Source organism: Eurytemora carolleeae, unplaced genomic scaffold (assembly GCF_000591075.1).
Source record: "Eurytemora carolleeae unplaced genomic scaffold, Eaff_2.0 scaffold383, whole genome shotgun sequence".
In the NCBI taxonomy this organism is placed as follows: domain Eukaryota; kingdom Metazoa; phylum Arthropoda; class Copepoda; order Calanoida; family Temoridae; genus Eurytemora; species Eurytemora carolleeae.
The window spans coordinates 176,638-195,187 of NW_019396487.1; the positions used below are offsets into that span (position 1 = coordinate 176,638).

Consider the following 18,550-nt stretch of genomic DNA (forward strand, 5'->3'; position numbering starts at 1 on the left):
TCTAGCAGACATAATAATATTATGGCTTTTGAAATTAGGTATTACAATGCTAATTCATAACAAAGACGATATCAAATTCCTCACTGAATTCCCATGTTTTTTGGGACACCCCGTATACAAGGAACTGATTGAGTTTGAATTAATATTCTAAGTGTATTGAATATTTTTATTATTATGGCACTAAGGTCCTGCTTGAGCATAGCATAAAACAGTAGGGGACACCTATACCAACACAGATTACGTTGTGCCAATGATTCAGAAATAAGGATGGACATAGGGTAAATCTAGTACGTTGTGCCAATGATTCAGAAGTAAGGATGGACATAGGATACATCTTCTACGCCGTGCCAATGATTCAGAAATAAGGATGGACATAGGGTAAATCTAGTACGTTGTGCCAATGATTCAGAAGCAAGGATGGACATAGGATACATCTTCCACGCCGTGCCAATGATTCAGAATTAAGGATGGACATAGGGTAAATCTAATACGTTGTGCCAATGATTCAGAAGTAAGGATGGACATATTATACATTTTCCACGCCGTGCCAATGATTCAGAAGTAAGGATGGACATAGGATACGTACATCTATCACATTGTGCCAATGATTCAGATATAAGGATGGACACAGGAAACATTATTACATTGTGCCAATGATTCAGATATAAGGATGGACACAGGAAACATATATCACATTGTGCCAATGATTCAGATATAAGGATGGACACAGGAAACATATATGACATTGTGCCAATGATTCAGATATAAGGATGGACACAGGAAACATATATGACATTGTGCCAATGATTCAGATATAAGATGGACACAGGAAACATATATGACATTGTGCCAATGATTCAGATATAATTAATCTTACAATATAGATCACACAGTGTAACGGTATAAGAATTGGTCTAGTGAAGGGGGACTTTCAATATTTATTAAAATTTTCCAGGGAGCTTGCCCTTAAAAAAATAGGATTCATCTTACATACGTAGATTACGTGGTTCAATGGTTACGAATCAAGGATAGATATTAAATACACGTTGCTATAAAAACTATAACACCGGTTGTTTTGGTTAAGTAAAAGAGTGGTTCATTGGATATTGAATTACAAGATTAAGAATAAAATGATATGTTTAAAAATTGGTAATTCTTTGTCACAAGAAGATGTATAACTTCCATGCTTTAGAATCATTGGTCGAATTTTGGGTTACACCCTTTTAAAATCATTGGTTGAGTGTTAGGTATAGAGATAGTAAGATACTACATTACACATCCTTTACTTAAAAATCCTTGATCAATACAAACATATTTATCTACGCACCTTGAAATTCATGGTATTAGATATTAATACATATATTACACTCACTCTTCTACACAAACAATTTACAAAAATCTTCGTCTTTGAAGATATAAGAATGACAGACCACATTCTTGGACCATATTTTGGCTGGACCAAAGACTACATGAAAATAATCACATAATTCATATCTATATTTATAGGACACCATGTACATTGTACATTGAACATATTTGTTAAATTTTGATGAAACAACCATCGTTCATAGAGATCTTTCTTTCGTTGTATTTCAAATAATTGATTTTTGAACATCAGTTAATTTTACTCATTAATATATATATTATTTCAAAACTTTAAATCAAAATAAAGTTTACAGAGTTGTATACACTACAATTATACAAAATAAGAAAAAAATATAATTAAAATGTTAACATCTAAAAGAAATCGATGCGTTACTGTGTAACTTTAAATATTTAAAATTGCTTGAGAAGGGCTCTATAGTTCATTGTCAAGTCAATTTGACAGCAAAAATCCAAACATTGGATTTTATAAAATAAGAATATTTTTTAACTGAATTTCTTACCGGCCAGTTAGCTTCACAGGCCTGTTTAAAGACCCATTATCATAAAAATATATAAAATAATTCATCCCAATTGAAAGGTGGTGAAATCAGTGCCCCACTTGTTCTTACAACTACACTTGTAATCTCCAGCATCACTCTTGACAGGTTTTAGTATGGTTAGGCTGGCAGTCCATTTATTGAGACCGTCGGCCCTTTTTTCCAGTCTGCTTATATGCCTCTCATTTTCCTTTACAAAGTCCCCATTGCAGAGCCAAGATATTTTGGGTTTTGGGTTGGCATGAATGTGCGCTTCTAGAACCAATGTGTCTGGGTTTGGTTGCAACAGCTGTGGCTGTTCGTATACCCTTGCTGGAACATTCTCCTCTGATTCAACTCCTCCGCCAAAGTTGAGTGCCAGTGTGCAATCCTTTTCACCTACGCTGTTCACAGCACGGACTATGTAATTACCCCCATCTTCTGTACTCGGATTGTTAATTGTTAATCTTACAAAGTGAATGTTTGGATTTGAAGGTTGAACCACTCGGTAGAAAGAATACTTGTCATTCTCCTGAATAATTATATCTCCCTTTGACCAAGAAATATCAGGTCGGGGTAATGCCTCAATCTCACACTCCAAGTGCAATTTTGTTCCCTCTTGACGACTTGAAGGTTTTCTGAAAAATGTTGGTTCAATCACTCCAACAGTAGTGGGCGCGTTTTCATCCTTCATTGATAATCTGACATGATTCGCCTTTTCTCCATACTTATTCTTCACTCTAACCGAGTAGTTTCCGGCATCGTCCTGAGACAAGTGCCTAATAGCAAGAGCGCAGTAGGTCCAATCCCCTCTTCTCTCCAGGAAGGGTTGATACTTTTCATCAAAATCCAGTGCACCAAGAAGAGCAACCTCATCCTTAAACCAGGTAGCTTGGTGTTCAGGTTCATAGATGAGATAGGACTCCAGGAGTACTCCGTCCGTCTCCGATCTTAATCTTAGTTCTTCTGTAAACTCCGGCGGGCCTGGTAGCTTCTTTATGGTTTGAGCATCAAGACCCTTATCCACGATCGGGGTTTTCTGAGTGGTGTTAACGGTCGTCATTTTGTTATTAAACCTTGCAACTATTTGTTTTCTTAATCCAGGTAAGAGTTGCTTTACTAGATGATACTGAACTGTTCTGTTAGACTACTTAAAGGTCAGGACTATCTCAGGGCTGAAGGGATAGAATGAACTAGAAGTTAAAATTTACAAAAACACAAAAACAGGGACTATACTTATTGCTCTGATGTTTTGTGATTACCCAATAATATAATCTTTATAAAATATGAAATTCTTGAACAAACAAACTGCTTAATTGAGATTTTAAGTCCCCCTGCACTGAATGCGTCATAGTTGGCAAAGGATCAAGTTTGAGAATAAACAAAGTTCTAGAAAATATCCTTAGATTCAGGGGAATAGGAGATTCAGGAGTCAAGACTATATTTATCTTCATAATTTGAACAGGAGCCAACTGTAGCACATTCTTCAAATATAACATTGCGTTCATACGAGTATGATCATTTAAAGACGATTTCTACCAGTTTAAAGGGATTGTCAAAGTAGTTTTAAGGATACCCTTCATAAAGGATATATTTTTATACCTTTAATCTATAATCGATATACAACAAAAAAACAATGAATTTTTTTTGGCGCAATCATTACTGTTTTCTTCTTTTCAATTTGAAGAAAGTCGGTCACACTTTATTTATTCTGTCAAAAAAGCGATATATATAAATTACATGTTTCTTCTTTAGGGTATTTCAAAACGTGACATTTGAGGGTACAAAAACTGTTTCTGCATTTAAAAGAGTATTTTGACGTTTACTAAATGATCAAGCACAGAATAAGCCAGTTTTGGCCTATAAGGAAGCTTAAATGCAAGAAAACAGAAAGAACTCTGCACAATCGTCTCTGAAGTCTCATCCTTTGTGGGTAACCCTGTACTATTGAACTCAGAAGAACAGAATTTTTCAAATCGTTTATTTTACAGCTGTTGGAATTCTTTTTTAAACACAAGAACAAGCCATGATTTGCATTGAACACTGAGCTAAGTATAGATGAGTAACTAATCAAACAGGCAGTCTTTATAAAAACTCTCTGTAATCAGTTCAGATATTTATTCTTTTCTAACTGGTAATTTTCAGAATTAAAAAATATATGATAATGAAACTGATAATTAATGACTGGTAATGCAAGAATATCAGTCTTACATACTAACTGAAAGGCTAAATATGAAGTTTGAATTTTCGAAATTTACATCTCCTTGTCACAGCTGATCTGACGGCATTCTGCCTGCTTCAGAAAGAAACAGTCTCTCATTGGTCGAATTAGAACCAATCATGACTTGTGTTCTATCTAAGCCCGAGTGTGGGTTTTAGTCGGGTTTAAGCTTTTAAAATCTCATCTCAGGTCCGGTATGTTCCAGAACACTCCGCAGTCCGGTTTCTGTAAGTTTAAATTCAACGAGAACCAGGGTTGTCAGGCATGGCAGGACTCCCTACGTAAAAATATTATGTTTTTAATCATCGCTACTGTCAAATGTTCTCACCTAAAACAGTTTGAACTTCATCGGTAAACTTTTTAAGATGCTCTGTAGTAAATGTTGAAGTAAATGACCAGTAATGAACTATCTTGCTGTTTTCCTCAACTTTATCCCTGATAGATGAGGATACTTCTCTCAGCTTCTTTAAACTCCTGGAATCCAGGAACTAAAAATACACTTAATCAAATATTCTAATCAAGCTGAAAACTTTAGAATGAGATATCCTTAATCATGATAGCTTAATATAAGTATCCAATGGACACACTTTTGATTCTATTCTTAATCCTCTTTTTTGGATATCCCTACTGTATAAAAGTTACGTTTGATAACAATTACAGATACAATGCTATATCGATTGAACTAAAATCCGATTGAATTAAAGTCAGCTGTTCACAAGCCGGCTTTTGGAGCATTTAAGCAAATATAAATTTAATCATGTTAATATGAACCTCTTAAAAAATATATTTTATCACATTTTAGGACTATCATTATTTTCAACGAGTCTTAACAAACATTAATCCAAAACTTAAATTTATTTAATCGATGTTTAGTTCAATTGATATGACATGATTAACACCAGCAAAAAAAACAGTTTTTCAAAAGTTAAAGAGTACATCTTGACATGATACGCTGCAAGGTTAAAGGGAGTGACCGGCTATGTAAGGTAGTTGAACTGAGTATGCAGTTTTGTGGAATACTTCTTTCAGATTCATTTGAGACATATTAAACTTTTTAAAGATCTGTAAATCCTGAGTTTGAGCGCAAATTCAACGTTCTAAACTCCTACCTTGGGGGTGGATACATTTTCAGAATTAGTTTTTTTTTTTTTAATTATTAAATAACAATATATCCAATANAGTTTTATTGCCAAGCATTTATACAATTTAAAGATTAAATGTTACATATTAGCATCATCTTAATGACTATCATCTATTTATTTAGTTAAGGATAACCTGGAATCATGATGCCTAATCTAGAGGAATAGCAAAGAAATGTAACCCTCCTCTCAGCACTTCCTTTAAACACAGATTCCTTTATCAAGTGTAAATATGTCACTACATATTTATCCTTTATCTGAAAAAAATAGTATTCTCTTAATTATTGGTATTTAAAATGAGCTTTGTGGTTGGGAAACAGAGCATTTCATTTTAATGAATATCACAAGATATTTCCCATTAAAGAATAATACACTTAAAAGAATGCCAACAGGAGATTACTCAAAATTGACATTAGGATACTGTTGTTTTATATCTTGTAAAATGGATACTGAGAATCTAGGATTATCTTTAATCTCAAAATTCAGAGTCTTAAATGCAGGTCCAGTATGTTCCAGAATTCTCTGTAGTCCAATTACTGTGAGTTCAGATAGTCCCAGGTCAAGAGTTGTTAGACAGGGCAGAGTCCCCTTGAAAGAAGACATGTCAATTTAAATTTCATGGTAAAATGTTGGAGAAACATTTATTGATATTGTAACTTATCAAAGTCATACAACACACATTTTAATTAACTCCACTGCAAAACACAGTTCCTTTTCAAATCTTCTGTTAAAATTAATTAATGAAAGTACTTATAAAGCTAGAGTAAAGTGCGCATTTATAATCATTTTTGTCTTATTTATTCTTTTTTTTTAATAGAAGCCTTTAACACCACAATTACATACCTTGGCTAAATTACACAAAATGAAAATTATTTCGGGTAACTGCACATAATTTCGCGTAAGTGAATAATCTATTATGTTGGAAACCCTAATTTTCACTCTTAACTTTTATAACTGCACTTAAAAGTTTAAAATTCAAATTGTTTGAGGAGGATTTACAGGCAGGGCCTATGCAACTAAGGAGATAACCTATGACTTTCACACTTGGATACAGCATATTATCATTTGGAAGAAGACTCAAAATTTGGGGACCCTACTATTTATCTTTTAAAAGTTATCACATCAAAACATGCCATATTTGGATATTATCACATGTACGCACATACATCAGTTTTCATACTTCATTCACTAGATATTTAAAAAAACATTAATTGACATGTCTAACCTCGAGATCATCTATACTTTCCCCAGTTATCTGAGTACTGGAAATATCAAGGATTTTGATGGTGTTTCTGCAAGCTTGAAGAAATTCAACCAATCCTTCATCTGTTAGATTGTCACACACATCCAATTTGAGGTCTTCAAGACAAGGCAAGGTTATGTCGTTCTCCATCAACCCTTCTCCAGTGATTGCTGTTTCTGTAAGATCTAAATGCTTGAGTGTGTTTCCGCACAATTGGAGTAACTGAATCAGTCCATCGTCAGTTACTGATGATTCATGACACTCCAGATTCTGAATATGAAGCTGAGTATCAAGATCTATTAAACTTTCACAGGTTACAAAAGTTCCTTGTAAAACCAGGGATTTTAGCTTATCCCCACAAAAACCAAGTAACTCTTGAAGTGCTTCATCAGTAAGATACTATTTAAGGTATTAATTAATAAAAGATCATTTGCCTTCATCTGTTAATTGTCTACATTCAAAAAAGTAGAAGTTCTCCAAGCAGGGCAAGGTTCCATTGATTTCTATCAGATTCTCTCCAGTTATTCTACTTCCATTTATGTCCATGTAAACAAGGGTTTGTTTACTCAGCTGAAGGAGATTAATCAGACCTGTATCTGTTAGCTGATAACACTGACCGAACTTAAGCTCAGTTATGACAGGTAAAGATACAGTGAACTTAGATAAAATCCCACCAGTTATGTTGGTCCTGCAGAGATTAAGGGATTTCAATGAGCTACCAAACTTTTGGAAGATTTTCAGAAGAACAATGTCAGTTATATTTGAATTGCCTGGAAGATTAATGGTTCCTAAGCTAGAACTGCAGCTGTTTAGTAGGGCAAGAATGGATTCTTCTGGAATATATTCCAAGTCGTATAATTCCAGCGTGGTCAGACGTGTGGACCGTATACTGTAGATGATCTGGCCTGGAATTGACTTGATAATCCTCTTTATCTCAACTGAGGTGAGATTGGGAAGAGTCATTATTGACTTTAATCCTTTCAATGAGCATTTACTAGAATCCAACAGAGTTTCATCAGATCCAAGCTGGAACTTCTTGATTTCTTGATGCCTTTTCAAGAAATAACTTAGACCGTTATCTGTGGCATCACCAATAACTAGACCTAATTAATTAAAGTATAACTTAGTTTATTGAAATTGGGAAGAATAAAAAAAGCCTTTAAAATGTTTTGTGAAACTAAGAAACTCTTTAAAATGATTTGTGACACTAAGAAACTCTTTAAAATGTTTTGTGAAACTAAGAAACTCTTTAAAATGTTTTGTGACACTAAGAAACTCTTTAAAATGTTTTGTGAAACTAAGAAACTTTTAAAAATGTTTTGTGAAACTAAGAAACTCTTAAAAATGTTTTGTGAAACTAAGAAACTCTTAAATATTTTTTGTGAAACTAAGAACCTCTTAAAAATGTTTTGTGAGACTAAGAAACTCTTAAAAATGTTTTGTGAAACTAAGAAACTCTTTAAAATCTATTTTGAAACTAAGAAACTCTTAAAAATGTTTTGTAAAACTAAGAACCTCTTAAAAATGTTTTGTGAAACTAAGAAACTCTTAAAAATGTTTTGGGAAACTAAGAAACTCTTTAAAATCTTTTGTGAAACTTAGACCCTCTTAAAAATGTTTTGTAAAACTAAGAAACTCTTAAAAATGTTTTGGGAAACTAAGAAACTCTTTAAAATCTTTTGTAAAACTATCAACATGTTGATCTGAAGGCTGTAATAAAACTTCATTCTCACCTAGAACAGTTTGAACTTCATTGGTAAACTTTTTAAGATGCTCTGTGGTAAATGTTGAAGTAAATGACCAGTAATGAACTATCTTGCTGTTTTCCTCAACTTTATCCCTGATAGATGAGGATACTTCTCTCAGCTTCTTTAAACTCCTGGAATCCAGGAACTAAAAATATATTTTATATTTAAAATTCAGTGATGGTGATGGACCAAACCACTCTTGAGTTTATTGAAAATACATTTCGGTCTAGGTTGATCCTCGTTAGTTCTAACAATATAATAACCATCAAAATCGAAAAAAATGTTCCCCAAGAAAATAAACAAACAAAACAGATAAAAATAAATTGGGCCGTCAAATGGACAAAATGAAAAAGAACTCAGATAACGAGATGGAAAAAAGATAAATTGCAAACTTTCACTTTTAAAAAATGTTTTAAGACAATTATTATTCTTTGAGATTGTTTCTGTCAGGAAGACTAAAAAACAAACTGTTTGTATGTATGTGTATAAAGTGGTGGTGGAGGTCGATGTAATTAACAAACTTTTACGTAAATCGGAGGGAGGGCTTGTCTAAGGAGGGGTATTTAAATCTTTTAAAGAAAACTACTGAATTACATTTCACAATTAAATTTTTTCTGTTCAGTCCTCTGAGTTAAGTCATAAAATCTCTAGATTAGATTCTTGTACTTCAAGTAAACTTCTCCCAAGGTCCTAAACAGGCGCATACACAGGAATTAAACCAGTGGGGCAAGTTTTTTTTTGCCCCCACCCCCTTGGCGATTATCCCCCTGGCCTTAAAAATGCTGTTTTTTAAATATTAAGTCTACTACATGTCCCCTAGGTGGCCCATTTAGTATTCAAGGACTATATATTACAATGTATTCCTCTGTTTAGTTCTGTATTACTCTCTGAAGTCTCCTCCTGAGACTACCCCCCTTTCTAGTCCACTGTAGTCCCAATTCAAGGACTACATATTATAATGTATCTATCTGTATATGTATTACCCTCTAAAGTCCTGAATAGTTTCCTGCGACTATTCTCCTTTCTAGTCCACTGTAGTCCCAATTTAAGGACTACATATTATAATGTATCTATCTGTATAGTGTATATGTATTACCCTTTGAAGTCCTGAGTAGTTTCCTGAGACTATTCCCTTTTATAGTCCACTGTAGTCCCAATGCAAGGACTACATATTACAATGTATCCATTTGTATAGTTCTGTATTGCCCTCTGAAGTCCTGATTAGTCTCATGAGACAACTCCCCTTTGTAGTCCACTGTAGTACCGATTCAAGGACTATATATTATAATGTATCCTTCTGTATAGTTCTCTCAATTCCTGAGACTACTTACCTTTGTAATATAATAATAAATGGGGCAAAGCGCCAAGAAAATTTTCAACTATACTTTTTAAGGGGGAAAACACGCCTTTGATGATGAGGGCAAGCCCTTTTTTTTACCCAGAACACCTGACTTTACCTTTGCTCATAAATCCCAGAGGGGGGCAAGAGGACTACTGCCCCCCTGTGTACGCGTCTGTGCATAATGCATATAGCTATCTATAATTGTTTATCAAGTATGCAGTGGGGTGGAGATTTTAGATAAAAGGGAAAAATACTAAGGTAAATTTTGAAAAAAAAAATGGCGCAAAGCGCCAAGAAAATTTTCAATTATACTTTTTAAGGGGGAAAACACCCCTTTGATGATGAGGGCAAGCTCTTTTTTTACCCAGAACACCTGATTTTTACCTTTGCCCAAAAATCCCAGGGGGGGGGGCAGACCCCCCCCTGGGATGCCCAGGGGGGGAAAGANAATTCTAATGTAACCAATATGTTCTCTCACTATTTCATCTAAAGATCTTGTTGTCTGTCCTTTGTTTAGTAGTTTACACTGCTCACATGTAATACAGTAAACTAAATTTCTGGTCTTACAGTTAAAAGTTCCATTAATCTCAATCTTCTTACTGGTATTAGAGGATTGTATAACTGTTCTAGGCTCTATGTTAGTTTATGTTCTTTGAAATATGTGCTGGGTGGCAAGATGATGGAAGTAGGTACATACATGTATCTGTGGGTTTTCTGTAGAGATCTATTGTAATTTTTCCATCTTCAATGTACAATTTTGAGTCAAGGAATGAAATACTTTTTGTTTCATGGCACCAACAGTCATGTTCATCCTTCAAAACACAAAAAAAAATCGAGAACTATGTTTTAGGGTAAACTTGATTGTAGGACGTAGGTTGAATTTTACTGATATCATCCAGGAATTGATAAAATTTCTCAATAGAATCTGTTCAGATTCCAAAACAATCATCCAGAAATCTTTTCCAGATCTTCAGGGGGCATTCATCAGTTAGGGTGTATGTATTTGCAAGTTTCACAGTTTGATCATCAAGCTTAGCCATACAAACGTTTTCATAGAAAGGGGCTGGCTGTATTTCCATAGATGTTCCTATCAATTGTTTGTACAGTTTACCACCAAATTCAAATATGTTGTTTTTCAAAGAAATGTTTAGCAGCTTAATTAAAAAATAACGTAGGGATAGAATCATCAGTTCTGCTTTCAAGAGCTGCTCTACAGAATTCTAGACCACCATCCTGAGGTATATTTGTGTACACTACTGTAACATCTACAGAGAAAAGACTAGAGATTAAATGAACAATAGTTCAAACGGGAGTAGTTCAAATGAGATAGCATCCATAGTATACTGAAAAATTGACATTAGGATACTGATGTTTTATATATTCTAAAATGGATACTGAGAATCTACGATTATATTCAAGCTCAAAATTCAGAGTCTTAAATGCAGGTCCAGTATGTTCCAGAATTCTCTGTAGTCCAATTACTGTGAGTTCAGATAACTCTCCCAGGTCAAGAGTTGTTAGACAGGGCAGAGTCCCCTTGAAAGAAGACATGTCAATTTAAATTTCATGGTAAAATGTTGGAGAAATTATTTATTGATATTGTAACTTATCAAAGTCATACAACACACATTTTAATTAACACCACTGCAAAACACAGTTCCTTTTCAGATGTTCTGTTAAAATTAAGTAATGAAAGTACTTATAAAGCTAGAGTAAAGTGCGGATTCATAATCATTTTTGTCTTATTTATTCTTTTTTTTTCATAGAAGCCTTTTACACCACAATAACATACCTTGGCTAAATTCATACAATTAATTCATTGACACCAAGTAATAGTCAACACATATTGGTAAAAAAAAGGAGTTTCGAAGATAAATTGTGGGACTTATTAGCGTTTTAGTCAAAGGAAACATCCAGACTGCTCTAACAGATGCACCAGAACTACAACCAGATGTGTCAGTACCGCTATATGAAGTACCAGGACTGGTTTCAGTCGCTTGGTACAGAAGAACAATACTGTATTTAATCAGAGAATTGCCAACATTCAGAGTTTGTCAATTCCAGATTAGGTTATTGAGTTCTATTTTCATGGGAACAAAACAATCTAAATCCAATGGCTGAAGAATATTATTTAATTTTTCAATTTAAATCCTGCAAATTACGTGTTAATAATGTAAACAAAAGAAAATCTAGTTTTGCGTAATTAAGGCCTAATTACACAAAATTACGTAATACCAAACCATTTCGTAATTAGTAAAGTACATATTAATTCTCAGAAATGAATATAGCGGGAAAATATATGCAAGGATTTGGTGGTACAACCATGTCAAATTTAATTGGATTATTTAAATACTTTCAAATTGAAGTTTTGCTAATTAGGCGTAATTATTTCAAAATTACGCGAAATTACGGCATAATTTTGGGAAATTGAAGTTTTGCTAATTATTACAAAATTTTGGGAAATTACCTTTTAGACTTTGCGCGAAATTACGGCATAATTTTAAGAAATTGAAGTTTTGCAATAATTACAAAATTTTGGGAAATTACCTTTTAGACTTTTCGCAAAATTACGGCATAATTTTAGGAAATTGAAGTTTCGCTAATTATACGCAATTATTACAAAATTTCGCAAAATTACCTTGAAGAAATTACGAAAAATTACAGCATAATTTTGCGAAATTGAAGTTTCGCTATTTACACCTAATTATTACAAAATTTCGCGAAATTACCTTGAAGAAACTATGCAAAATTACGGCATGATTTTAGGAAATTGAAGTTTCACGAATTACACGTAATCATTACAAAATTTTGCGAAATTTCCTTGTAGAAATAACGCAAACTTACGCCGTAATTTCGTAAAATTGAAGATTTGCAAATTATGTGTAATTCTGCGAAATTACACAAAATGAAAATTATTTCGTCTAACTGCACATAATTTCGCGTAAGTGAATAATCTATTATGTTGGAAACCCTAATTTTCACCCTTAACTTTTATAACTGCACTTAAAAGTTTAAAATTCAAATTGTTTGAGGAGGATTTACAGGCAGGGCCTATGCAACTAAGGAGATAACCTATGACTTTCACACTTGGATACAGCATATTATCATTTGGAAGAAGACTCAAAATTTGGAGACCCTACTATTTATCTTTTAAAAGTTATCACATCAAAACATGCCATATTTGAATATTATCACATATACACACATACATCAGTTTTCATACTTCATTTTGTTTGTTTATTTAGAAGCACATAAATCAATAAACACCAATTTTTTTAGCTAATCCAGATTATCTTGATATGAGCTTTAAATTACTGATGACAAGAGGACTTTTATTTATTTTTCTGAACCTTGAGACCTTAGCTCATGAAACAAAAATCTTAATTTTTAAACTAAAAACTCGGGAAATTTTTAAAGAGAATTCATACAACATTTTCAATCACACTTACCAGTCATAAAGAAACAAAACATGAAGAACAGTATTTTATGCAAGTTTTAGAAATTTATGTTTTGTGCAATATTACTAATTAATATTCATGATAACTCGTCTGTTGTTCAATTTGGATCTGTAAACCATTAAGTAACGTGAACCGTAGTTGTATCATAGTTTCGCACATAAAAATTATTGTTATAATGGCGCACTTTACTCTACTTGTTAATAATAATCAATTGTATGTAAATTGTATACAAAATTATACTAATTTTTTCAAACACTAGATATTTAAAAAACATCAATTGACATGTCTAACCTCGAGATCATCCATACTTTCCCCAGTTATCTGAGTACAGGAAATATCAAGGATTTTGATGGTGTTTCTGCAAGCTTGAAGAAATTCAACCAATCCTTCATCTGTTAGATTCTCACACACAACCAATTTGAGTACTTCAAGACAAGGCAAGGTTATGTCGTTCTCCATCAACCCTTCTCCAGTGATTGCTGTTTCTGTAAGATCTAAATGCTTGAGTGTGTTTCCGCACAATTGGAGTAACTGAATCAGTCCATCGTCAGTTACTGATGATTCATGACACTCCAGATTCTGAATATGAAGCTGAGTATCAAGATCTATTAAACTTTCACAGGTTACAAAAGTTCCTTGTAAAACCAGGGATTTTAGCTTATCCCCACAAAAACCAAGTAACTCTTGAAGTGCTTCATCAGTAAGATAGAATGCACCAGTGCAATCAAGTTTCTCCACATTTGGAAGGGAACCACTGTATTCCTCAAGACTTTCCCCAGTTACAAAGGTATCTGCGATATCTAGTTCCTTAAGAGTAGATCCACAAATGCGGATAATCTGAAAAAGACCTGAATTCAAAGATCTTAAGTGAACCCAATAAAGTGCGTGATGAATAAATGAAGCTGTAGAAAATACTATTTATGCTATTATTTAAACCAATAGTTTGTGTGAACTAGTTAAGTTAATAATGTTAACTTACTTTTAACAAATTTTGCTCACAAACTTGAAGTGAAACTTTTCAAAAGTTAAAAACTGGAAAATTTTGAAATTTTTGACCTTTTTTTGCATTGTTTATAGGTAACAAGAGCATTAAAAAATACTATTTAAAAAAATATATTTTAACAACTTATTAGTGTGTACTTGCTTTACCATAATGTTGTATTAAGATTACTAAATTTGTGTTCAAAATTTCAAATGAAGGTTATCAATATGTAGTTTAGGACTGCAAATTGTTTAGCTACTTTGATTAAGTTGAAATCGAAACAGAGTTTTCACAATGTTATTTTAATTTCTTAACTATTTAAGGTATTAATTAATAAAAGATCATTTGCCTTCATCTGTTAATTGTCTACATTCAAAAAAGTAGAAGTTCTCCAAGCAGGGCAAGGTTCCATTGATTTCTATCAGATTCTCTCCAGTTATTCTACTTCCGTTTATGTCCATGTAAACAAGGGTTTGTTTACTCAGCTGAAGGAGATTAATCAGACCTATATCTGTTAGCTGATAACACTGACCGAACTTAAGCTCAGTTATGACAGGTAAAGATACAGTGAACTTAGATAAAATCCCACCAGTTATGTTGGTCCTGCAGAGATTAAGGGATTTCAATGAGCTACCAAACTTTTGGAAGATTTTTAGAAGAACAATGTCAGTTATATTTAAATTGCCTGGAAGATTAATGGTTTCTAAGCTAGAACTGCAGCTGTTTAGTAGGGCAAGAATGGATTCTTCTGGAATATATGCCAAGTTGTATAATTCCAGCGTGGTCAGACGTGTGGACCGTATACTGTAGATAATCTGGCCTGGAATTGACTTGATGATCCTCTTTATCTCAACTGAGGTCAGATTGGGAAGAGTCATTATTGACTTTAATCCTTTCAATGAGCATTTACTAGAATTCCTCAGAGTTTTATCAGATCCAAGCTGGAACTTCTTGATTTCTTGATGCTTTTTCAAGAAATAACTTAGACCGTTATCTGTGGCATCACCAATAACTAGACCTAATTAATTACAAGTATAACTTAGTTTATTGAAATTGGGAAGAAAAAAAAGAGCCTTTAAAATGTTTTGTGAAACTAAGAAACTCTTAAAAATGTTTTGTGAAACTAAGAAACTCTTTAATATCTTTTGTGAAACTAAGAACCTCTTAAAAATGTTTTGTGAAACTAAGAAACTCTTTAAAATGTTTGGTGACACTAAGAAACTCTTTAAAATCTTTTGTGAAACTAAGAAACTCTTAAAAATGTTTTCTGTTATCTGTGGCATCACCAATAACTAGACCTAATTAATTACAAGTATAACTTAGTTTATTGAAATTGGGAAGAAAAAAAGCCTTTAAAATATTATGTAAAACTAAGAAACTCTTAAAAATATTTTGTGAAACTAAGAAACTCTTAAAAATGTTTTGTAAAACTAAGAAACCATCAACACGTAGAAGCAGTGGGAGAAATAAAGGTGTGGATGAAACCAATGCTCAATGAGGACTTAAAGCTCCACACTAAAATTTAGATAAATAGCCATTCCCAACATTTATGATCTGATCAGTATATGTTCGAATATGTTAGAATATGAGGCTTGCCATATTATTGCATTAAATTATATATTTAAGATCTAATTTTCACTTTTTTGTGATGTAGCAAATGATAGGTAATATGTTTTAAGAGAAAAGGAAAATTGAAAGGGGACTTGAGAAATTGATATAAAACTGTGTAAAAGTTTTACGAAAAAACTATAATAAATTTGTTACAGTTTTATATCAATTTCTAGAGACAGGAACATTGGAAAGAACTTTTATGGGACGCGATCAAGTCCTGAAGTGTTCAGGTTTCAGCCTAAACCCCCTTTCATTTTACCTTTACAGTCCCTTTAAGGGGAAAAATATATTTTATTTCCGCAAAAAAGGTTTACCATATTTTTCTGTGTGAGCCAAAACTAGCATTAAAAAAAATTCCGTCCTTAGTCTTCCTTTCTTCCCTTTTCCCCTTTTTCCTTTCTCCCTTCCTTTTTTTACTATATTCTCCTTTCCCTCTGTTTTTTAAGGGGAAAATATCAAGTTTTTTATTCATTATTACTGTCAGTTGATCTGAAGGCTGTAATAAAACTTCATTCTCACCTAGAACAGTTTGAACTTCATCGGTAAACTTTTTAAGATGCTCTGTAGTAAATGTTGAAGTAAATGACCAGTAATGAACTATCTTGCTGTTTTCCTCAACTTTATCCCTGATAGATGAGGATACTTCTCTCAGCTTCTTTAAACTCCTGGAATCCAGGAACTAAAAATACACTTATTCAAATATTCTAATCAGAGCTGAAAACTTTATCAAATATTCTCATAAAACATCTAGCATTAAGTCTCACCGTTAGGATTTTCAGAATTACATCAGGACACACGGTGTCAAGTCCAGGTTCACCTATTCAGATATCATTATTTTTAAAAGCAGTAGAATCATAAAATAACGAGAAATGTTCAAAGGGAAAATTACAAAAGCCTTTTAAATATAAATAGAATCAAAATTTACACTTTTTATTTTAGCAGGAACATATTTTGGAAACATCGTGTGAATCAATTTAATTCTAGATGAAAAAATTGTTATGCTGTTTTGGTACAAGTACAAATACGTCGAACACACAAACGTCGGACGTTACAAAGGTCGGACAGTACAAATGTCGGACGTTACAAATGTCATACTTAAAAACGTCGGACTGTTACTAACATCGCACTGGTACAAACGTCGGACTTTGGTTGAGTTTGAAAGAAAAGACCATTGCTATAAGAAAAAATTTAAATTTACTCACTTATTGTGATAAGAATCAAAGATAACTAAATAAAGTCTCACCCTTTTCGCGAAATTTGTAAAGTTGGCTTGAAACTTTCGCGAAATTCATTTAAAATTTTCGCGAAATTCATTTGAAATGTTTGACCTTTCCCTCAAAATCATATTAATTTCACAAAAATACAATCTTACTCTAACCTTTCTCCGTACAATCTTCTTGATGGGAGATGGAAAGATTTCGATTTTAATGAAAAGAATATTTTGGGAAAATGAAAAATTTTCGCGGAAAAGGGTAGAAAATTTCGTCGAAATTGTTCCAGGGAAGTTACGTGTACTTAACGCATTGAATTATAAGAAAGAGATTAGTACATATTTTAGGGTTAGGTTAGGTTAACACACTTTCTGGGCAGAGCGCTGCAAACAGAACTGGCTCTCTTTCTGTCGTATAATTTATTGCAGCGTGCTCACATAATCTCCTTGGGCCGCTGCCCCATCAAAATATAGGTAAAATTAACATTTCACATTTTTCATTTAACTGCATCATTTGTTTCAAAATTGTGTGCATCTTTTAATTTTGGGGGGAAAAGTTTGCCCTTACCCTGCGATGGATAACTGGGAACCATCATTTGTTTCATCAGTCCAACCTTCGCAGACCCTCCTTTATCATTTTCTTCCATCTGAAATTTTTTAAGTTGCCAGACAAACATCTTTTAACAGTTTTAGATAAAGCTGTTAACAGTTTTAGATAAAGCTGTTATAAAATATTTAACAATAACACTAATATTGTTTCGAGACCAATTCTGGCCGCTAATATCAAAATATCAGAATACTAAATCTTAGTATATTTTACTTAGTCATAATCCACATAAGGTGATCGTAACGTCTCTAAGCTTCATAAATTCAGGGCTCATTTTTTAGATAAAAGGCCCTAGCTAGAGGTCCACGGTTCAATCAAAAAGATTGAACGTTTTATTTATATAAATATGAGTAAATTATTTATATTAGTCACAATGAATAAGTTACGAATAAAACAGTATGTAAGTCACAATAAATAAGCATAAAAAATGAATATACAAGTCAGAAACTTTTAAATAGGCGTATATGCAACAATCAGTTAAATCCAGTCATCTTAATGGACTAAGAGCTTCACAAAGTCTTTGCAATAAGCTCCCTTCCCGGTTGAATAAAGCAATAAGTTGTAAACCATCATGAAAAGTACCTTATTGACACAAACGTGGATCTAGACTCTACGATCTGAGATGGAATTTAAAGATTTTGAGCCGCGGTTCAAATCCGCCAAAACCCGGTTTAAATTTAGCGCCGGCTTAAATCTTGAAACATTTCATACAATTTTAAGTGGAAGCAACCATATTTAAGCCGCGGCTTAAATTTAAACCGCCGCTCAAATTCTTTAAATTCGGCCACTGGGTAACTAACAAAAACTAACAAAAAGCGTACTGTGAGGCATGGTTTACAAAACGTATACTCTATATAACCGATTTCTGTGTATTGAACAAATTAGAACTTCTCTCCCTCTGTAGGGGCAACACAGCTATACTCCAGGGTCTTCAGGGGTGTCCTAATCTGGAACGTGACGAAAACGTCACAAAAAGGTCCCACACAAAATTTGGGCCTGATTGGTTCAGCCGTTTTGACATTTATTAGATACAAACAAACAGACAGTCAGACAAGCTAAATTTATATATTGATATGGTTTGAAAGATA

The 18,550-nt window shown here is 33.2% G+C and overlaps 2 protein-coding genes across 4 annotated transcripts; both read right to left on the reverse strand.

Moving 5' to 3' along the window:
* Nucleotides 1-1,563: 1,563 nt before the first annotated feature.
* On the reverse strand, nucleotides 1,564-3,093 carry LOC111704205 (twitchin). The gene has a single exon (XM_023476359.1). It carries the CDS (start codon nucleotides 2,962-2,964, stop codon nucleotides 1,948-1,950), a length of 1,017 nt encoding a protein of 338 aa, XP_023332127.1. The 5' UTR covers nucleotides 2,965-3,093; the 3' UTR covers nucleotides 1,564-1,947.
* Nucleotides 3,094-5,517: 2,424 nt separating this feature from the next.
* On the reverse strand, nucleotides 5,518-17,530 carry LOC111704182 (uncharacterized). 3 transcript variants are annotated; one of them, XM_023476336.1, is made up of 7 exons: nucleotides 17,424-17,530; nucleotides 16,410-16,462; nucleotides 16,165-16,324; nucleotides 14,384-15,052; nucleotides 13,727-13,900; nucleotides 6,487-6,869; nucleotides 5,518-5,849 (listed from the first exon to the last, which is right to left on the reverse strand). In XM_023476336.1, exons 1-7 carry the CDS (start codon nucleotides 17,500-17,502, stop codon nucleotides 5,658-5,660), a joined length of 1,710 nt encoding a protein of 569 aa, XP_023332104.1. In that variant the 5' UTR covers nucleotides 17,503-17,530; the 3' UTR covers nucleotides 5,518-5,657. The 3 variants fall into 3 exon arrangements, with proteins under 3 accessions (XP_023332104.1, XP_023332105.1, XP_023332103.1); XM_023476337.1 differs by lacking the exon at nucleotides 6,487-6,869 and having other exon boundaries at nucleotides 13,344-13,900; nucleotides 17,424-17,529; XM_023476335.1 differs by lacking the exons at nucleotides 5,518-5,849; nucleotides 6,487-6,869 and adding an exon at nucleotides 10,903-11,130 and having other exon boundaries at nucleotides 13,344-13,900; nucleotides 17,424-17,529.
* Between the last annotated feature and the right edge of the window lie 1,020 nt (nucleotides 17,531-18,550).